Source organism: Jatropha curcas, chromosome 4 (genome assembly GCF_041381405.1).
Source record: "Jatropha curcas cultivar XTBG-Jc1 chromosome 4, XTBG_Jcur_1.0, whole genome shotgun sequence".
Lineage (NCBI taxonomy): Eukaryota > Viridiplantae > Streptophyta > Magnoliopsida > Malpighiales > Euphorbiaceae > Jatropha > Jatropha curcas.
Genome location: NC_143154.1, coordinates 5,251,494 through 5,266,551, shown reverse-complemented (window position 1 = coordinate 5,266,551; position 15,058 = coordinate 5,251,494). Strand labels below are relative to the sequence as shown.

General features: G+C 31.6%; 2 protein-coding genes across 2 annotated transcripts; one reads left to right on the top strand and one right to left on the bottom strand.

Moving 5' to 3' along the window:
• The first annotated feature begins 2,467 nt into the window (after positions 1-2,467).
• Positions 2,468-5,440, top strand: LOC149496753 (Tetratricopeptide repeat (TPR)-like superfamily protein). The gene has a single exon (XM_089720501.1). It carries the CDS (start codon positions 2,671-2,673, stop codon positions 4,783-4,785), a length of 2,115 nt encoding a protein of 704 aa, XP_089576627.1. The 5' UTR covers positions 2,468-2,670; the 3' UTR covers positions 4,786-5,440.
• Positions 5,441-7,682: 2,242 nt separating this feature from the next.
• On the bottom strand, positions 7,683-12,169 carry LOC149496752 (lipid phosphate phosphatase epsilon 2, chloroplastic-like). The gene is made up of 4 exons (XM_089720502.1): positions 11,773-12,169; positions 10,831-11,056; positions 9,423-9,496; positions 7,683-8,395 (listed from the first exon to the last, which is right to left on the bottom strand). Exons 1-4 carry the CDS (start codon positions 12,082-12,084, stop codon positions 8,168-8,170), a joined length of 840 nt encoding a protein of 279 aa, XP_089576628.1. The 5' UTR covers positions 12,085-12,169; the 3' UTR covers positions 7,683-8,167.
• Between the last annotated feature and the right edge of the window lie 2,889 nt (positions 12,170-15,058).

Genomic DNA, 15,058 nt, shown 5'->3' with positions numbered 1-15,058 from the left:
TCTACCTTATATATATATGTATGTGCATTAACATATTCAGTAATTGGATGCTTTGTATTTAATGTAATGTGATTGTTGTGTGGGAGTTGGGACGACGTGGATCACTTGGGAATTGAGAGCACGGACATGGTGAGAATGCCAACAGGGGCCGTAAGCGGTGGGAGCGGCACCCCCCTGTGCACTTCGGATTATGACACATGTGATGAAAAATATTTTTATAAAGAAATATTGAAAAATATTTTTATCCGATTATGGTTTCGCCCGAACAGGGGTGGGCTCCCTAGGTACACAAGTCATAGGACCATAGGATTATATAATTGATATTAAAGCATGCTTAGGGTGAGTATTGCCCTGTTAAGGTGATTCCACTAACTGACGACCACTTGGTATGCATTATGGTTGCTATTATTTGTGGGTGCTATAGTTGACATTGAATGACTGATGAATGCTCAATTAGAAGAGTCTAGGGACATATCGTTTGATTGTTTGGATTTAGTATTATGTATTTTTATTCACTGAGTTTTATACTCATTCCCGTTGTATCTAAATTTTTTAGGAAAAAGATCTTTTTACTTTTTTGACAAATAGCTCTGTTCCCCATCATCAATAGAGCCTTAATGTAAATTTTAACTACTTTAAACTTCTTTTTGTATCAAAGCTCTATTTGTATAAATAATCCAACTCCTACAGTTACTTAGGACTAATGGGGTATGAATGGGGGAGTTAGCTACTCGAATATTTTTGTAATAAATTTAAAATCTTTATCGGTTCTTATGAAGGAACAAGTCCATAAATTATGACAATATGGTTTGATGGTGCCATAGATGGGCCCGATTATGATTATTGATTATATTTACATGCTATGGGCCGGATATAATATTTGTATTTATTTGACTGTTTCCCCTGAAATTTATATGGATCATGGCACTTCTATATTTTATTATGAAATATGGACTTCGACTTCATAAGATGTATGATTATAAAATAAATGGCCTTTAAAATGCTATCGATATATGAACAGATGAAAATTTTAATTGGGCCTGGTATTTGGGCTTAGTAATTCTTAGACTTACTACGGGTCTCGGTGGCCTTGTGCTTACCTGGATTTTAGTGTCTATCTGGCCCATGGAAACAGGTCGTGACATTTAATATTTTCATTTTTAAATTTTTATTTTAAAATATATAACATTTTAAGTATGTTGAACATTTATCCAAAGGCATAAATAATAATAATAAAATTTTTAGTTAATCAAGGTCTAGCAATTATGATTGTCTTACCAAGTAATACCAAATAATGTATATAATGTACAATAACAGAGCAATCCGTGCAAAGTGCGGGCCTTCACCTAGTTACATACTCCCTCCATCTCATATATATGGGCTCACTTTTCTTTTTTGTCTATTTCAAAATTTAGTCCTATTTTCTTTTTAAGAACATCATGTAGTATCTAATTTCCTAACATTGCTCCTATTTAATCTACATCCACATTCTCAATTGATGTCCATAATTTAATATTATAAAGAGATATTTTGGGGAAAAACTAAATAAAAAATATAATTCAACCATATTAATTAGTTTTTCTTAATCAATGTGAAAGTCAAATTATGCCTATATATATGGGATGGAGGGAGTGTTAAACTCGTATTTAATTTCCTTAATTAGAAATGCAGATCACTCCAGCTAATCAAATCCTCTGATGGTGAAACACATTACATTCGGGAACTCTCTCTTTTCTCTCTAGTTTTTTAACCCTATTTTTAGTTTGGGGCTACTGCTGTATAGTAGCGGTTCCCCTATCTCCTACTTTCTACCGCCTCTTTCGTTTCACTTTCTTTTGCTTTTAATAACTCAAATCTGTTTTTCTTATAACAGATCTGTTTTGTGTTGTTGTTGGTTGTCTCCATACTTGGATTTTCTTTTCCTTCTTTGTGAGGGTTTATTACTAAATAAAACTATGGTATTTGATTTTATTTGGTTGGAGACTTTAGATCATAATTTGCAGGTGTGGATCTTTGATCGATGAACCCTGGTAGTGCGGCATGTTCCTCCATTGATGCTATTGACGCATAGCGGCGGAAACTCATCTATATTCGTTATATGTTGCAAATTATTGGAAAAATAATCTAGTTATAGAAGATCCAGATGAGTTATTATTTTAATGTGAAAATCAATTAACAGACTAATTGTTACTATAAAAATTTATATATTTTGTCAAGATCAGCTCTAAGTGGAAAGATCTAATATTATATTTTTTAGTTTCATTGTTTAAAAGGATACGAATTCTTTTGTTTTGTTAAAAAATCAACGAACTCTATTAGCTTTTAATAGTAAATTCTATGTCCGGTTCATATACTTGAACTTAGATCTATTGTCAAATCATATAGGCACTTACCACTTAACTATGTTTTGGTGTACAGTATAAAATGTAATTGTTAATAATACTAAAATTAATCAAAAATAAATAAATTGAATACCCGCCTAAAACTCCACCCGCCCCGTGGCCAGTCCTGTCCTTGGCCTTGTATTTTGACTATCCGTTAGGATTCAAGTGAGCCGATGCTACCGACAATAATCTCTCTTTTTGTAATTGTAATCCAAAGAATTTATGGTTTGCGTCACTGTACTTGTTCCATGTATCAATTTAAAAGCATGCGTTAAAGCTCCTCTACATGGCCATGGCTTTGGCAGTTAGGATTTATATCAGAAGATTGTGTACAGTCTCAAGCTTTGCTTGCACCGAGTACAGAGACCACTTGCTTGCGTATTCATGCCCCAAATCAATTCCCATAAACATGATCGAAATCAACTCCCAATTGAAGCATCTGGTCAAAACTGACCGTTTGCAAGACGCCCGCCAAATGTTCGAAAAAATGCTACATAGAGACGAGGTTTCATGGACAACACTTATATCTGGCTATGTCAAAGCTATGAACGCTACTGAAGCCTTAATATTGTTTTCAAAAATGTGGGTTGAGCCTGGATTGCTTATGGACCCCTTTATACTAAGCCTTGCACTCAAAGTTTGTGGACTCAATTTGAATGCAGGTTTTGGTGAATCATTGCATGGTTATTCGGTAAAAACTGATTTTGTTAACTCAGTATTTGTAGGTAGTGCTCTACTGGATATGTACATGAAAATTGGTAAAATTGAAAAAGGTTGTGAAATCTTTCACGATATGCCTGTGAGGAATGTCGTGTCATGGACTGCTATTATAACAGGGCTTGTTCATGCTGGTTATAGTAACGAGGGGTTGGTTTACTTTTCTGAAATGTGGAGGTCAAACGTGGTGTGTGATTCCTATACATATGCTATTGCATTAAAGGCATGTGCTAATTCAGGCGATTTGAACCATGGTAGAGAGATTCATTGTCAAACCTTGAAGAGAAGCCTTGAAGGAAGCTCATTTGTGGCAAACACTCTTGCTACCATGTATAACAAATGTGGGAAATTAGACTATGGTTCGCGTTTGTTCGAAAACATGACCATAAGGAATGTGGTTTCATGGACGATGATTATAACAACATATACTCAGACAGGTCAAGAGGAAAATGCTCTTAGAGCATTTATAAGAATGAAAGAAATAGGTGTCAGTCCTAATGAATTCACTTTTGCAGCAATCATTTCCAATTGTGCCAATCTTGGGAGAATCGCATGGGGTGAACAATTACATGCCCACACGTTATGTCTTGGTCTGGTTGGTTATTTATCAGTGGCAAATTCTATTATGATTATGTATTCCAAATGTGGACAGCTAACTGCAGCTTCAATGGTATTTCAAGAATTGACCAGAAGAGATGTTGTTTCATGGAGCACAATAATTGCAGGATACTCTCAAGGAGGGTATGCGATAGAGGCATTTGAATATCTATTACAGATGATAAGGGAAGGACCTAAACCAAATGAGTTTACTATTGCCAGTGTACTGAGTGTTTGTGGAAACATGGCAATTCTTGAGCAAGGGAAGCAACTGCATGCTCACGCCTTGCATGTTGGACTAGAACAAACTGTAATGGTTCAAAGTGGATTAATCAATATGTATTCCAAATGTGGGAGCATACAGGAAGCTTCAAAAATTTTTGATGAGGCGGAAAGTGATGATATTGTGTCATGGACATCCATGATTAATGGATATGCTGAACATGGATTCAGCCAAGATGCTATTGATTTGTTTGAGAAGATTCCTCCTATTGGTTTGAGACCGGATCCTGTGACTTTTATTGGTGTTCTTACTGCTTGCAGTCATGCAGGACTCGTTGATCTTGGTTTCCACTACTTCAATTCAATGACTAATAAGTACCAAATTTATCCTTCAAAACAACACTACGGAATCATGATTGATCTCCTTTGCCGAGCTGGACGATTAAGTGAAGCAGAGAGCATGATCAAAAGCATGCCATTTCAACAGGATGATGTTGTTTGGTCAACTCTTCTTAGAGCATGCAGGATCCATGGTGATGTTGATTGTGGAATGCATACAGCAGAAAAGATTCTTGAATTAGATCCAAATTGTGCAGTGACTCATATTACCATGGCCAACTTGTATGCTGCCAAAGGAAGATGGAAGGAAGCAGCAAATGCAAGGAAGCTGATGAGATTAAAAGGGATAATTAAGGATCCAGGGTGGTCCTGGATTAAGGTTAAGGATCGAGTTACTGCATTTGTGTCTCGTGATCAGTCCCATCCTCAGGGTGAAGATATATATAAGATGCTTGACTTACTAGCCTCCAAGTCAGACAAGCCTGCCATTGAAAATGATTCCCTTCTAAATGATTTCAATGATTAGCCAAGGTTATGTTGTGCCTTGCCGTTTGATATAAATTGAAGTTAATTCTGTTGGTGCAGACATTTTTTTAAGAGCTGCAATTCATAAAATATGATGAGAAGACTATCTGATGATACAGATCAGAAATAGTTAGAAAAAGCTTACTCTTATGGTTACAAAAAGATACCTATAATAAATATGGCAAAGTTGAGCTGTATCAGATCTTCTTATGGCAGGAAGAGAAACGTGATAGAGGTCGAGGGTAAGGCGAGAGGCAGCAGCGGGTAAGTGGAGATGATGGATGATGGATGATGAGATTGAGTTGCTGATGCATCTAATTGGGTATGCATTCATAGTATGTCTGTGACCTTTTGGAAAGAATCTAGCAAATATATTGATTGCATCTTTCTTGGCAGCTTAAAATTATGCAGCAATCGGCATAACATAAAGTCACAAATGCTTTGCCATGGGATTGATCCAATGATATTTTTGGGTAGAGTTTCATAGATTTTTATTTCCTTATTAAGCTTGTGCAATTACAGAAAAGCAATTGTTCTGCTCTTGCAAACTCCTGAAGCTTTGACATTGTTTGTGCATTCAGTTTTGAGGTTAGAATGTATTTGGTAGATTCAATGATATTGTTTCTAATGTATCAAGTTCACATTTTTCTTTGATATCTCTGTTTCTTATGTTATACTTGGGATTCAAACATGGGAACCTTGGTTGGAAATCAGGACCAAACAGTTGTACCATTGTAAAACAGAGGTTTGATTGATTTTAATTGGAAAACAGATTCATAAAGAGCTCACTTATCATGTCTTCTTCATAAGATTTTTTATTTTCAAAATTTTCTAATGTGTAAGTGAAACAAGATTAATACATTTGATGAACATTTTGGAGTTTATTTTTCTGGTTTACTGGAGAATTATCTTTGTATGACACTTACATGAGCAACAAAAGGTAAAATTTACCCAATGTTACATCGAATTTATGCTTATTATGCATAAATTTTCTAGAACCCTACTTTCATGTGGCCTTTAACCATGTATAAGTAATGGCCTAATAGACTTACTTAACTTAAACTTTGCAATTTATTAAAATGGCACTTTATTTTTAAAATTTATTATTATTATTATTTAATTTACAAGTTTTTATTTTTTTTATTTCTAATTTTTTATCTTTTAAATGTGTTACTTTTTTATTTGATTAACCCAAAAACAAAATGTTATAAAAATTAACTTCTATAGTTTTTGGTCTTGAATTCCAATTTTGCTATATTTTTTTTGTGTATTGATTTTCTGCTTTTTTTTCAATTTGTCTTTTAAAAATTTGGAAATAATTTTTTATTTATTTTTAATAAAATTAAACATAATTGACCTGAAAAAAAATAAACTATCTTAATTTGGTCTTAAACTTAAAAATTGGACTTAACTGAAATAACTGACATTCATTTAGAGTGAAATTTTCTAAAATCTATTTTGAGGTATAATTAATCTCAAACTTACAAGCAAGAAATTTAAAAATGGATTCAATTGTAATAAGTCGTAAAGTTTAAATAAATAAATCTGTTGGGCCTATAAATAATAATCGTTTGTAATTAAATTTTCTGTATAGATATTCTTGTAATAACTCTTGTCGTATTTTAGGCATGTTTTGTTGAAATTGTGAATGAAATGCAAATTTCTTGAAATAGGATTGTTTTTTTGGTAAGAATTGCAAAATCTTTTAGATATTTAGTTCTTTAAAAATTTTCAGTTATATTGAAATAGTTATGATTTTGAACGTTCTTTTTTAATCTCAGTAACAAATTTGATTTCATTATTTAAAAAAATAAAATTTTGTACTTATTCTTTGGTTAAAAACTGAATCAACCCGTTTCGATTCGGTTCATGTAAGATTAACCAAATAAGTTTATTATTTATGATCTATTAAATCTCTGCAATGAAATTAACCCAGCAGTGAGTTGCAAGGTAAGATAAAATTTTTCTCCTATTTTTAAGAATTCGTATGTTTAATTGGATACTCGTTATATCAATTGCACATTAGATGAATCGACATTCACAGGAAGACTCATTATTATTCCAATCATATCCAGATTCCGTTGTAATCCAAAATATATTGAGAATAGTAATCTTTGAAATAAATAATCACTAACAGGGGTGAGCAAACCGAACCGAACCGAACCAAGACCATAAAATACAAATCAAATTGTTTTGACAACAGATTGAATCAAACCAAAATCGGTATCTAAATCGAGCCTATTCAAACTAAACTAGTTAGTTCGGTCGATTTTGATTGGTTTTTGCCATTTCGAGAGTTTTAAACACAACTTTTCTATGAAACTAACTCAAACTGAACGACATGTTCAGTTCAAATCAACTAAACCGATTAACCGAATCTCCTTTGAGCACCTAAACGAATCGAACCGATATAGATCGATTCAGTTTTTAATTCAATTCGGTCGGTAGTTTCCTGCCACTCAATACTGATAGCATTCAGCATTTTGATTAGGATCAAAATACTTATTTTGAGCGTCAAAATAAGACTATTTTTGTTAATTATATTATTTGATAATGTAATATTTTCATATGTTAAGAGTGTTTCATAAATCATTACCTCTCAACTTTTAGCTTTTTTGACAACAATTGGCTCTACTTCTTTGCATTTGTAATTTTTTACATTAAATAACTATTTTTATCAAATACTTCCGTCGTTATAAACCATTTTGTAGCAGCTATAATAAATATCTAACAATAGCTACTAAACCATCTTTGCTTTTTCCACTAAGTAAAACAGCTGATAACACAATTAACAATTATTATAACAACTAATATGGCCGAAAATAACCCTAATTATATAGACTCAAACTATGTTTAACAGTCTATGTAACGTAACAAAGATATTTCTACAGTAAAATATTACACAACAAATGCATTTGATTACATTATATTAAAGCTCATCAAATGTGAGCTAAGTTCTTACACCCAAAATACATTTAATTCAAACAAAAACAAAATATTACAAAATACATTTAATTCAAACAGAAACAAAATATTCTTGTATAGCCCAAAACCTTACTGCTAAATACTCTTGCCAAAATATAAAATTCTTAAACAACCCTACTAAAACATAAATGGCTCTTTAAGTTTCCATTAAAATAATAATAATTGTGAACTAATCTCCAAGTTGTATTAAGGTGACAATTAGAACTCCATCTAAGCCTATGGGGAAGCATACAAATTACATAAACTTAAACTTGGTCGTTTTCATCTATATGATTTTAATTAATCAAGTCTTTAAAAATACGTTACATAAACCCTATCTCAGGTCAAACTGTAAGAAATAAAGGACTTACAGAAAAAAGAACTCAGCCGCTTTCATCCCTGTAAAAAGGTTCCATTCTTCATTCTTCATCTTTAAGCCAATGACGAATCACATATACAAGAAAGCCTAGGCAGAACGTAAAACCTGACAGAACCACAATAGCACGAACTGGCAAGGAGGAAACAAATGCATCTAGCACAATATTATGCCATGACCAATACCATAAAAATGAGAATAGGGATCCAATAGCAGCACCAACTGCCACTTGGCTGAACGTGTGATATTGTTGTGAGACCCTGAGCCATGACTACAGAAACAGATGATAGATCAGCAAAAGCGAACTGTTCATCCTCAGCTGACTGAGGTAAGCAATAACAATTTCCCACAACAATGCATTTCGAAAATGCTAACAAATTGTAGTTAAAAAAGTTCCATGGTTCTGCTAAGTTCTATTAATTATTCCTACTTTATCCTTTTTTTTTCAGTTAATGGTCAGAAATATCCTCAGCCAAAAAATTAGTTTTAATTGATTTGATATATGGGTTGCCCATACACTGGGTGTAGGTGAGTCTTTCCCTATTAATTGATCCATATATTAGTATTAAAGTTGATACGAATATACATAACAAAGCTCATATTTAAGTCTCTAAATTTATCGAGTTTTACCCATTTAACTCCTAAAGTTTTATTTATTGAGACGGAGCCCTTCAACTTTTGTTTTTATTAAAATTAAACCCTTATTTAATTTAGATATAGAAATATGCAGCTATTACTCAATGAAATTAGGTCTTTTTTAGCTAGGAGAAGGAAGACAATGGTAAGGAAGGGTTTCTTTTTGGCTCTAAGAACAAAGAATCTAATATCATTCAGTCTCGAAAAGAAAATTGAGATTTTTGCATGTCATATCATTATTGTATTTATTTTTGTTTCTATTGCCACTGAAAAGCCTCTATAAAAAAGTAGGGGGAAGGCTGTGTACATCAACCCTTTCCAGAGCTCACACGTGGGATACTTCATACACTGAATTGCCCATTTTATTTTTATTGTCAATGACTTGAATTCCTGTTTTTTCTTAGTTAAATAAGGGCTTAATTTTAATAATAAAGCTTGAAGGGTTTAATGTCGACAAATAAAATATTCAGGAGTTTAATAGGCAAAACTCGATAAGTTCGAGAACTTAAATATATGTTTTGCCAATATAATCTCTCAAACTAGTTTGTAAGCTACATATATTCTGCATTTATTTCACTAATTTGCAAACCCATTAGTTTCTTTATTTTTAATCCATGAGCATGTGCACAATATCACAGTATGAGTAACAACATGATACTTACAAAGTATGAGCCAAGTGCCAAGGAAAGTGCATTTACAGTTAATGTAAATTCATTTACTCCGAAATTATCCGTAACTGCAACATACAAAGCAGCAAGAAATATATGTCAAGATACAATCAAGACATTGGAATTTAGTAATTTACTAAGAGAAACTAAATTCTCCACTAACACTCACAATGGACAGACAAATAGACAAACATGCGTATAAACAAACAATCTTCATGGCAGGCAGAAAAAATATACAGATTTTATAGAAACTCTTGTTGTGTATTCAAATGTTTCACACTAATGCTTGCTCCATTTTGTTTAACATACAATTTGAAAGATTTCGTCTTCTTCTGGAACAGGATAATAAATTAATTTCACTACTGGCAAACATGATATTGAAGAAATGAGAGATCACTTTAGCAAATCATAAAATCTGATTCACTCCTTGTTTGACATAAATGAATTTGACTACAAAACTGATTTACAAGTGACAGAATTGGGTTTTGCTTATGTTGAATTTTATAAAATTTTATACCAACTAGAGCCTTATTTCCAAGATGATGGATAATCTGATGATATATTTGACATGCATCAATCCCTTTATTAACCTAAACTTGTATTCATATCCATAATCAAGTATCCCAAAGTGTGTGTAGATCCTTTATGCATATCAATAAATCATCATAGACCGATTCTTGGTCCAAATCATCCTTTGGAATTAAGGATCTCAAAGCAAAACTTCAAAAATAATACTTTGAGACTGCATTAATTATTCAGTTATCTTGAAGTTTCTATTAACATGATCAATGACCAGAAATCTTCAGGCCTAAAGTCTGCATTAGTTTTTGTTGAGAAAATGAGAGAAATATGGGAAAACTAAGAGAACTCTGATAGAGAGATGAAGAAGAAAGGGAGGAAAAAAAAAAAAAAGAGAAAACGGGGATATAGAAACTAAATAATCTAAAAACAGAAATTGATCCTTACAATTCTGCCACGTCTGTTTATATGCCCTGCCTATTAAACAAAGATAGTAAACTAATTAGCTAAAACAACTGAAATACTAACTAACAAAACCTTATTATCTTTTCCTCATAACAATTATAATAAAAACTGAATTACTTAACTTATATTTTGGTATAAATAAATTTGAAGCAGAATTCATTTACAAATGCTACAATGGTTAGTTATGTTGAATTCATAAGAATAAAATGAACAATCTTATTCATACCGAACATTAAAGCATGGAATCCAAAAGAATCACACAATATTGTGGAATTCATTTATAAGAAACAACAGGTAAAGTTTGATCACTATAAGATTCAACAAGTACTAAGCTAAAATGGCCAGTCATAACATAATAGGATATATATCGTCTCGTTCAGAGTGATATTAAATAAAGAGAAAAGGGCAATGGAATTACTTGAAAGAACCGAAAACACAACAGTGTAGAAGAGGCATTGTGCATGTGAAGATGGCATCCCCGGATCAGATTTCGATGTTGCAAATGGTCTCTCCTGGTTGAGTATCTGTTTGAGTGCTACTGAGAGGATAGCATTTAATACAGACCCCATGGCAATCCACAAGGATTCAGGATCATGCATCCAAAGAATGTAAGCACCAAACAAGATAGATACAAGCCACTTGCTCTGCACCAAAAACATTTTAAGCTATAATTTCCTGCAAAGTTAATTGATATAATTTGTTGTGCAAGAATTTTTATAGAAAATTTTGCAGCATCATAATACTTAAAAAATTAGAATAGCATTCACACTTAAATATGTTCCAGGATTCTTGCAATACTAAATAATTTCTATAACGTAATCTCACATAAATATATCAACCATATGAAATGAAAAGAGAAGCTACTGGAAGAGACTTACACCAAGCACCATATGGCAATTTATGGGTAAAAACACTATAATGTTGGGTAAGATTTTTCGTTCTGTTAGGGTGAAGGTAGAATTCATTTCATTTGAAAATTAATTACATAATAGAATTCATTTGTAGATAATTCTCAAATTTAGCACCTTCTATAGTAATTTGCATAATTATTAATAACTATATATGTGTAGTTTAGAATTCATTTGCAAGTTCTACTAATTTCTAAGAAATTGTTATTATTATAACTAATTCAAAAGCATTAAACATATATAATTCCAAATCCAAACACGCTATAGCTTCAGCTTTCTTGGTTTTATATCCAAATCCAAGCTTCGGTCATCTACACATCATATACCATTTTTTAAGCAAAATTTTTCTTCTTTGAAAAAAAAAAAAAAAAAACACTTTTTTTGCAGAAGCTTTGAACATTAAACTAAGAAATATATTACAAATTCAAAAGCAAACGAAAGAAAGAACAGACCAGACGATTGAGAAGAGATTCCAATCCTTCGGCCATAAATTGAGGGCGAAAATCTGAGGATTCCTTCACTAAAGTTTCCTGTTGAAAGATTGGCACACTTTCTTCTTTATCACCACTCCTAAACGCCGACGTTTTGACCAGTTCAGTCATGGTCTTTGAAACGGCTTTCTTAAATCCAAACCCACCAATGAAAACCGATTTTGTAGGTGGAAGACGAAGAAGCAAAGTGGGTTTAAGAGTATCGAGCTTAGAGGAACGAGAAAGAGAGGTTTTGAAGGTGGGCTTATAGAAAAGAGAAGCTGCAGCTACCATTGTTTCGAGTATTGGATGAAGGCAGAGCTTCGAAGCAGAAATAGCGAAAGAGGCATTTTTCAAAAAACTGTTTATATAAGGGAAAGTTGCATAAATAAATAAGTGGAAAATGTTTTTTTAACCTTTTTTTTTTTCTTTCTTCTCCTCCATTTTTTGTGGTGCAGAGGAAATGGAATTGAATAAGACAAAACGGGGGAAGGGATTTTCAATTTCCTTTCCCTCGTTTGTGGAGCACTAAATTAACAAATGTTAGTTTCAATAATAAAAAATGAAGGGGATCTGAGATATGATTCATAGCTTGATTCACTTTTTTTTTTTTTTTGGTAAAAAACTTTTTTTTTTTTTAATGAAGCTTGATTAACAAATTTAAGACCGTAAAATGCAATCAATTACTTCCCTTGTCTCAGAAAGATATTCCATCTTTTTCTTTTTGGTTTATCTCAAAATATAATTCACCTCTCTTTTTTACATTATAGTTAATCCATTATCTACTATATCCTCATTAAATTTTACCTTATTTTCAATAATTCTCATTAATTCTTAATTATTATTTCAATACTAGTGTTTTACAATTTAAACATATCAAAGTATAATTGGCTGAATTAGATGAACATAAAAACAAAGAAAATTGAATATGGCCCTCAATTTTACACCGAAACTGAAACCATAACGACCGGTTCTAAACCGGAACCGAAACCGTCAATTTTTAATTCGATTCCTAATACAAAAGTGAAAAATATTGAAGCAAATGAAATGAATTCTTCATTGTTGAATTGTAGTCCTCTACAGAGATGTTATATATACAGAAAATGAAACTTCTGGAAGACAAGCCAGCTTATCCAAAAGCTGCTCATCGAACAACTTTTAATTTGTTAAAACAGTCTAACTAATACCATAAATAAAATGATGCGTTTTGCTCTTCACCCAGCATCAGTTAGAGCTTTATATTTAATAATTGTCTTCTGCCTTTCACTATCGAGCGGAGTGGTTATATCACCTAATAATTTCAATTCCACATTATTTAGAACAAGAACCATTGGTTTTGGAACCGAAACTAACAGTTCTGGAACCGTGACCACCCCTACTTAAGCTTGCGCTTTACACCTTGTAATTTATGCATGTGTTTGGAGACGTTATAGGTTAGGAGCAAGAAATATTATCATCAATATGAAAAAAAAAAAGGAGAAATTGCATTCAAGTTTAATATAGTATATTGTTTGATTCTAGATAATTATAATTTGCTAATTTTATAAATTATTTTATGTAAAAACCTTTAAAAAAAGCTTCATCTATGATTAATTTGTGCTGAGACAGAGAACCTAATGGAAAATATATTCTAAATTTCAATTTCTCAAATTTGTCTTCACTTTTTTCAAGCGATGTGAATATTTTCTCTTTTCCAATCACTGTCAATTTCTTTTCAATTTCCAAGCATTGTTTATATTTCAAACAAGCAATTCCAATTCCGATTAAATTTCCAAGCACCACACTCTCAATTTACAATTACATTTTACTGAGTTGGTTGGTAAAAGTCTCTTATTCATAGAGTCATTTCTTTATATTTAAAGTGTCAAAATTGGTCATGACATATGAACACGATTCTCATTAAATTTTAAAAATATTATAAGTATATTAAGTGGGTTATATACAGGTCAACGCAACTCACTCAACTTACTTTATGATATTAGGTGAGTTACACAGATTATATATGGGTCAAAACAAATCACTTAATCTACTTATGATATCAGTGGTTACACATATCGTGTTCGTGTTACCTATGTAATTTTTATGTCGTGTTTATATTGATAAATTTGATACAATTAATTATTAATTGTATTCGTATTAACTGTAATTGTATTGCATATTAAGTGAATCGGTATTGAATTGGACAGACTAATCTGTTTTTACACCCTTAGTCTTTTTAGGAATTAGGATCAACTTATTTTTTGAATTTGTAAACAAACAACCAAAACCCAAATTGGAACTATTGAATTTGAGGGTATTTAAAATAAGAATTGCTGTTTAAAATAACCAAAAGCTCAAGTTTCTATTCCTTGTTTGTTTATGAGTTCAAGCAGTAAATTGACTTTTATTCTAATTATTTAATTAATTATAATCCATGTTTCAAATGTTCGGTACAACCATAACCAGCTAGTTAATAACTCAATATTATTCCTGGGTACAACTATAACCAGCTAGTTAGTCAATGACTCCTGCAATTAATTTTGCTAACAAATTATTTCAAATTAGATAATCGAGGCATATTAAATTATTAATAGGTATGACTCACATTCTTTTATACTTGGCATATTAAATTATTGGCTCACGTTCTTTTATACTTGGCATATTAAATTATTAATAGGTATGATATCTCATTTGATCGGATCCGATTGTTTTTTGTTTAACTATCCAAACACTCTGTATCCATTATTCATTATCAATTTAATTAATATTTTAAAAATATTTAAATAATTATATATATATATATATATCTTTTTTATTATAATTAATGTTATGTTTATATTTATTATGATATTATATTTTTATTAAGTCAATATGATTTTATAATTTTTATTTAATTTTATGTTTTTTTAACCTTAAAATTTTGTTAATAAACTATCAGGAAAAATTTAGCAAAAAGATCCATTCTAACCCGAAACAATAGGTCCACTTCATACACCCAACCTAAAATCTCAATGCTGCGTGAAAAAACCTAGCAAATGAGGAACATCAGAAACTAAAGCATCCGTAATAAAATGAGGAGGATCCTTCCAAATAGTAGGACAAGCAAAAGAGAAATTCTTGAATGTTAAAAGCAAGCAATAGTTAACAAGAATTTCCTAATCAATCTCCCCCTTTACCATAACAATAAGCACTAAATGACATGTTAGAAATTCTTGTCAAGGGCATGACTATCAACGTGATTAAATGAATTTCATACAATTCTACAGAATTTTAATATTCTCAATTTTAT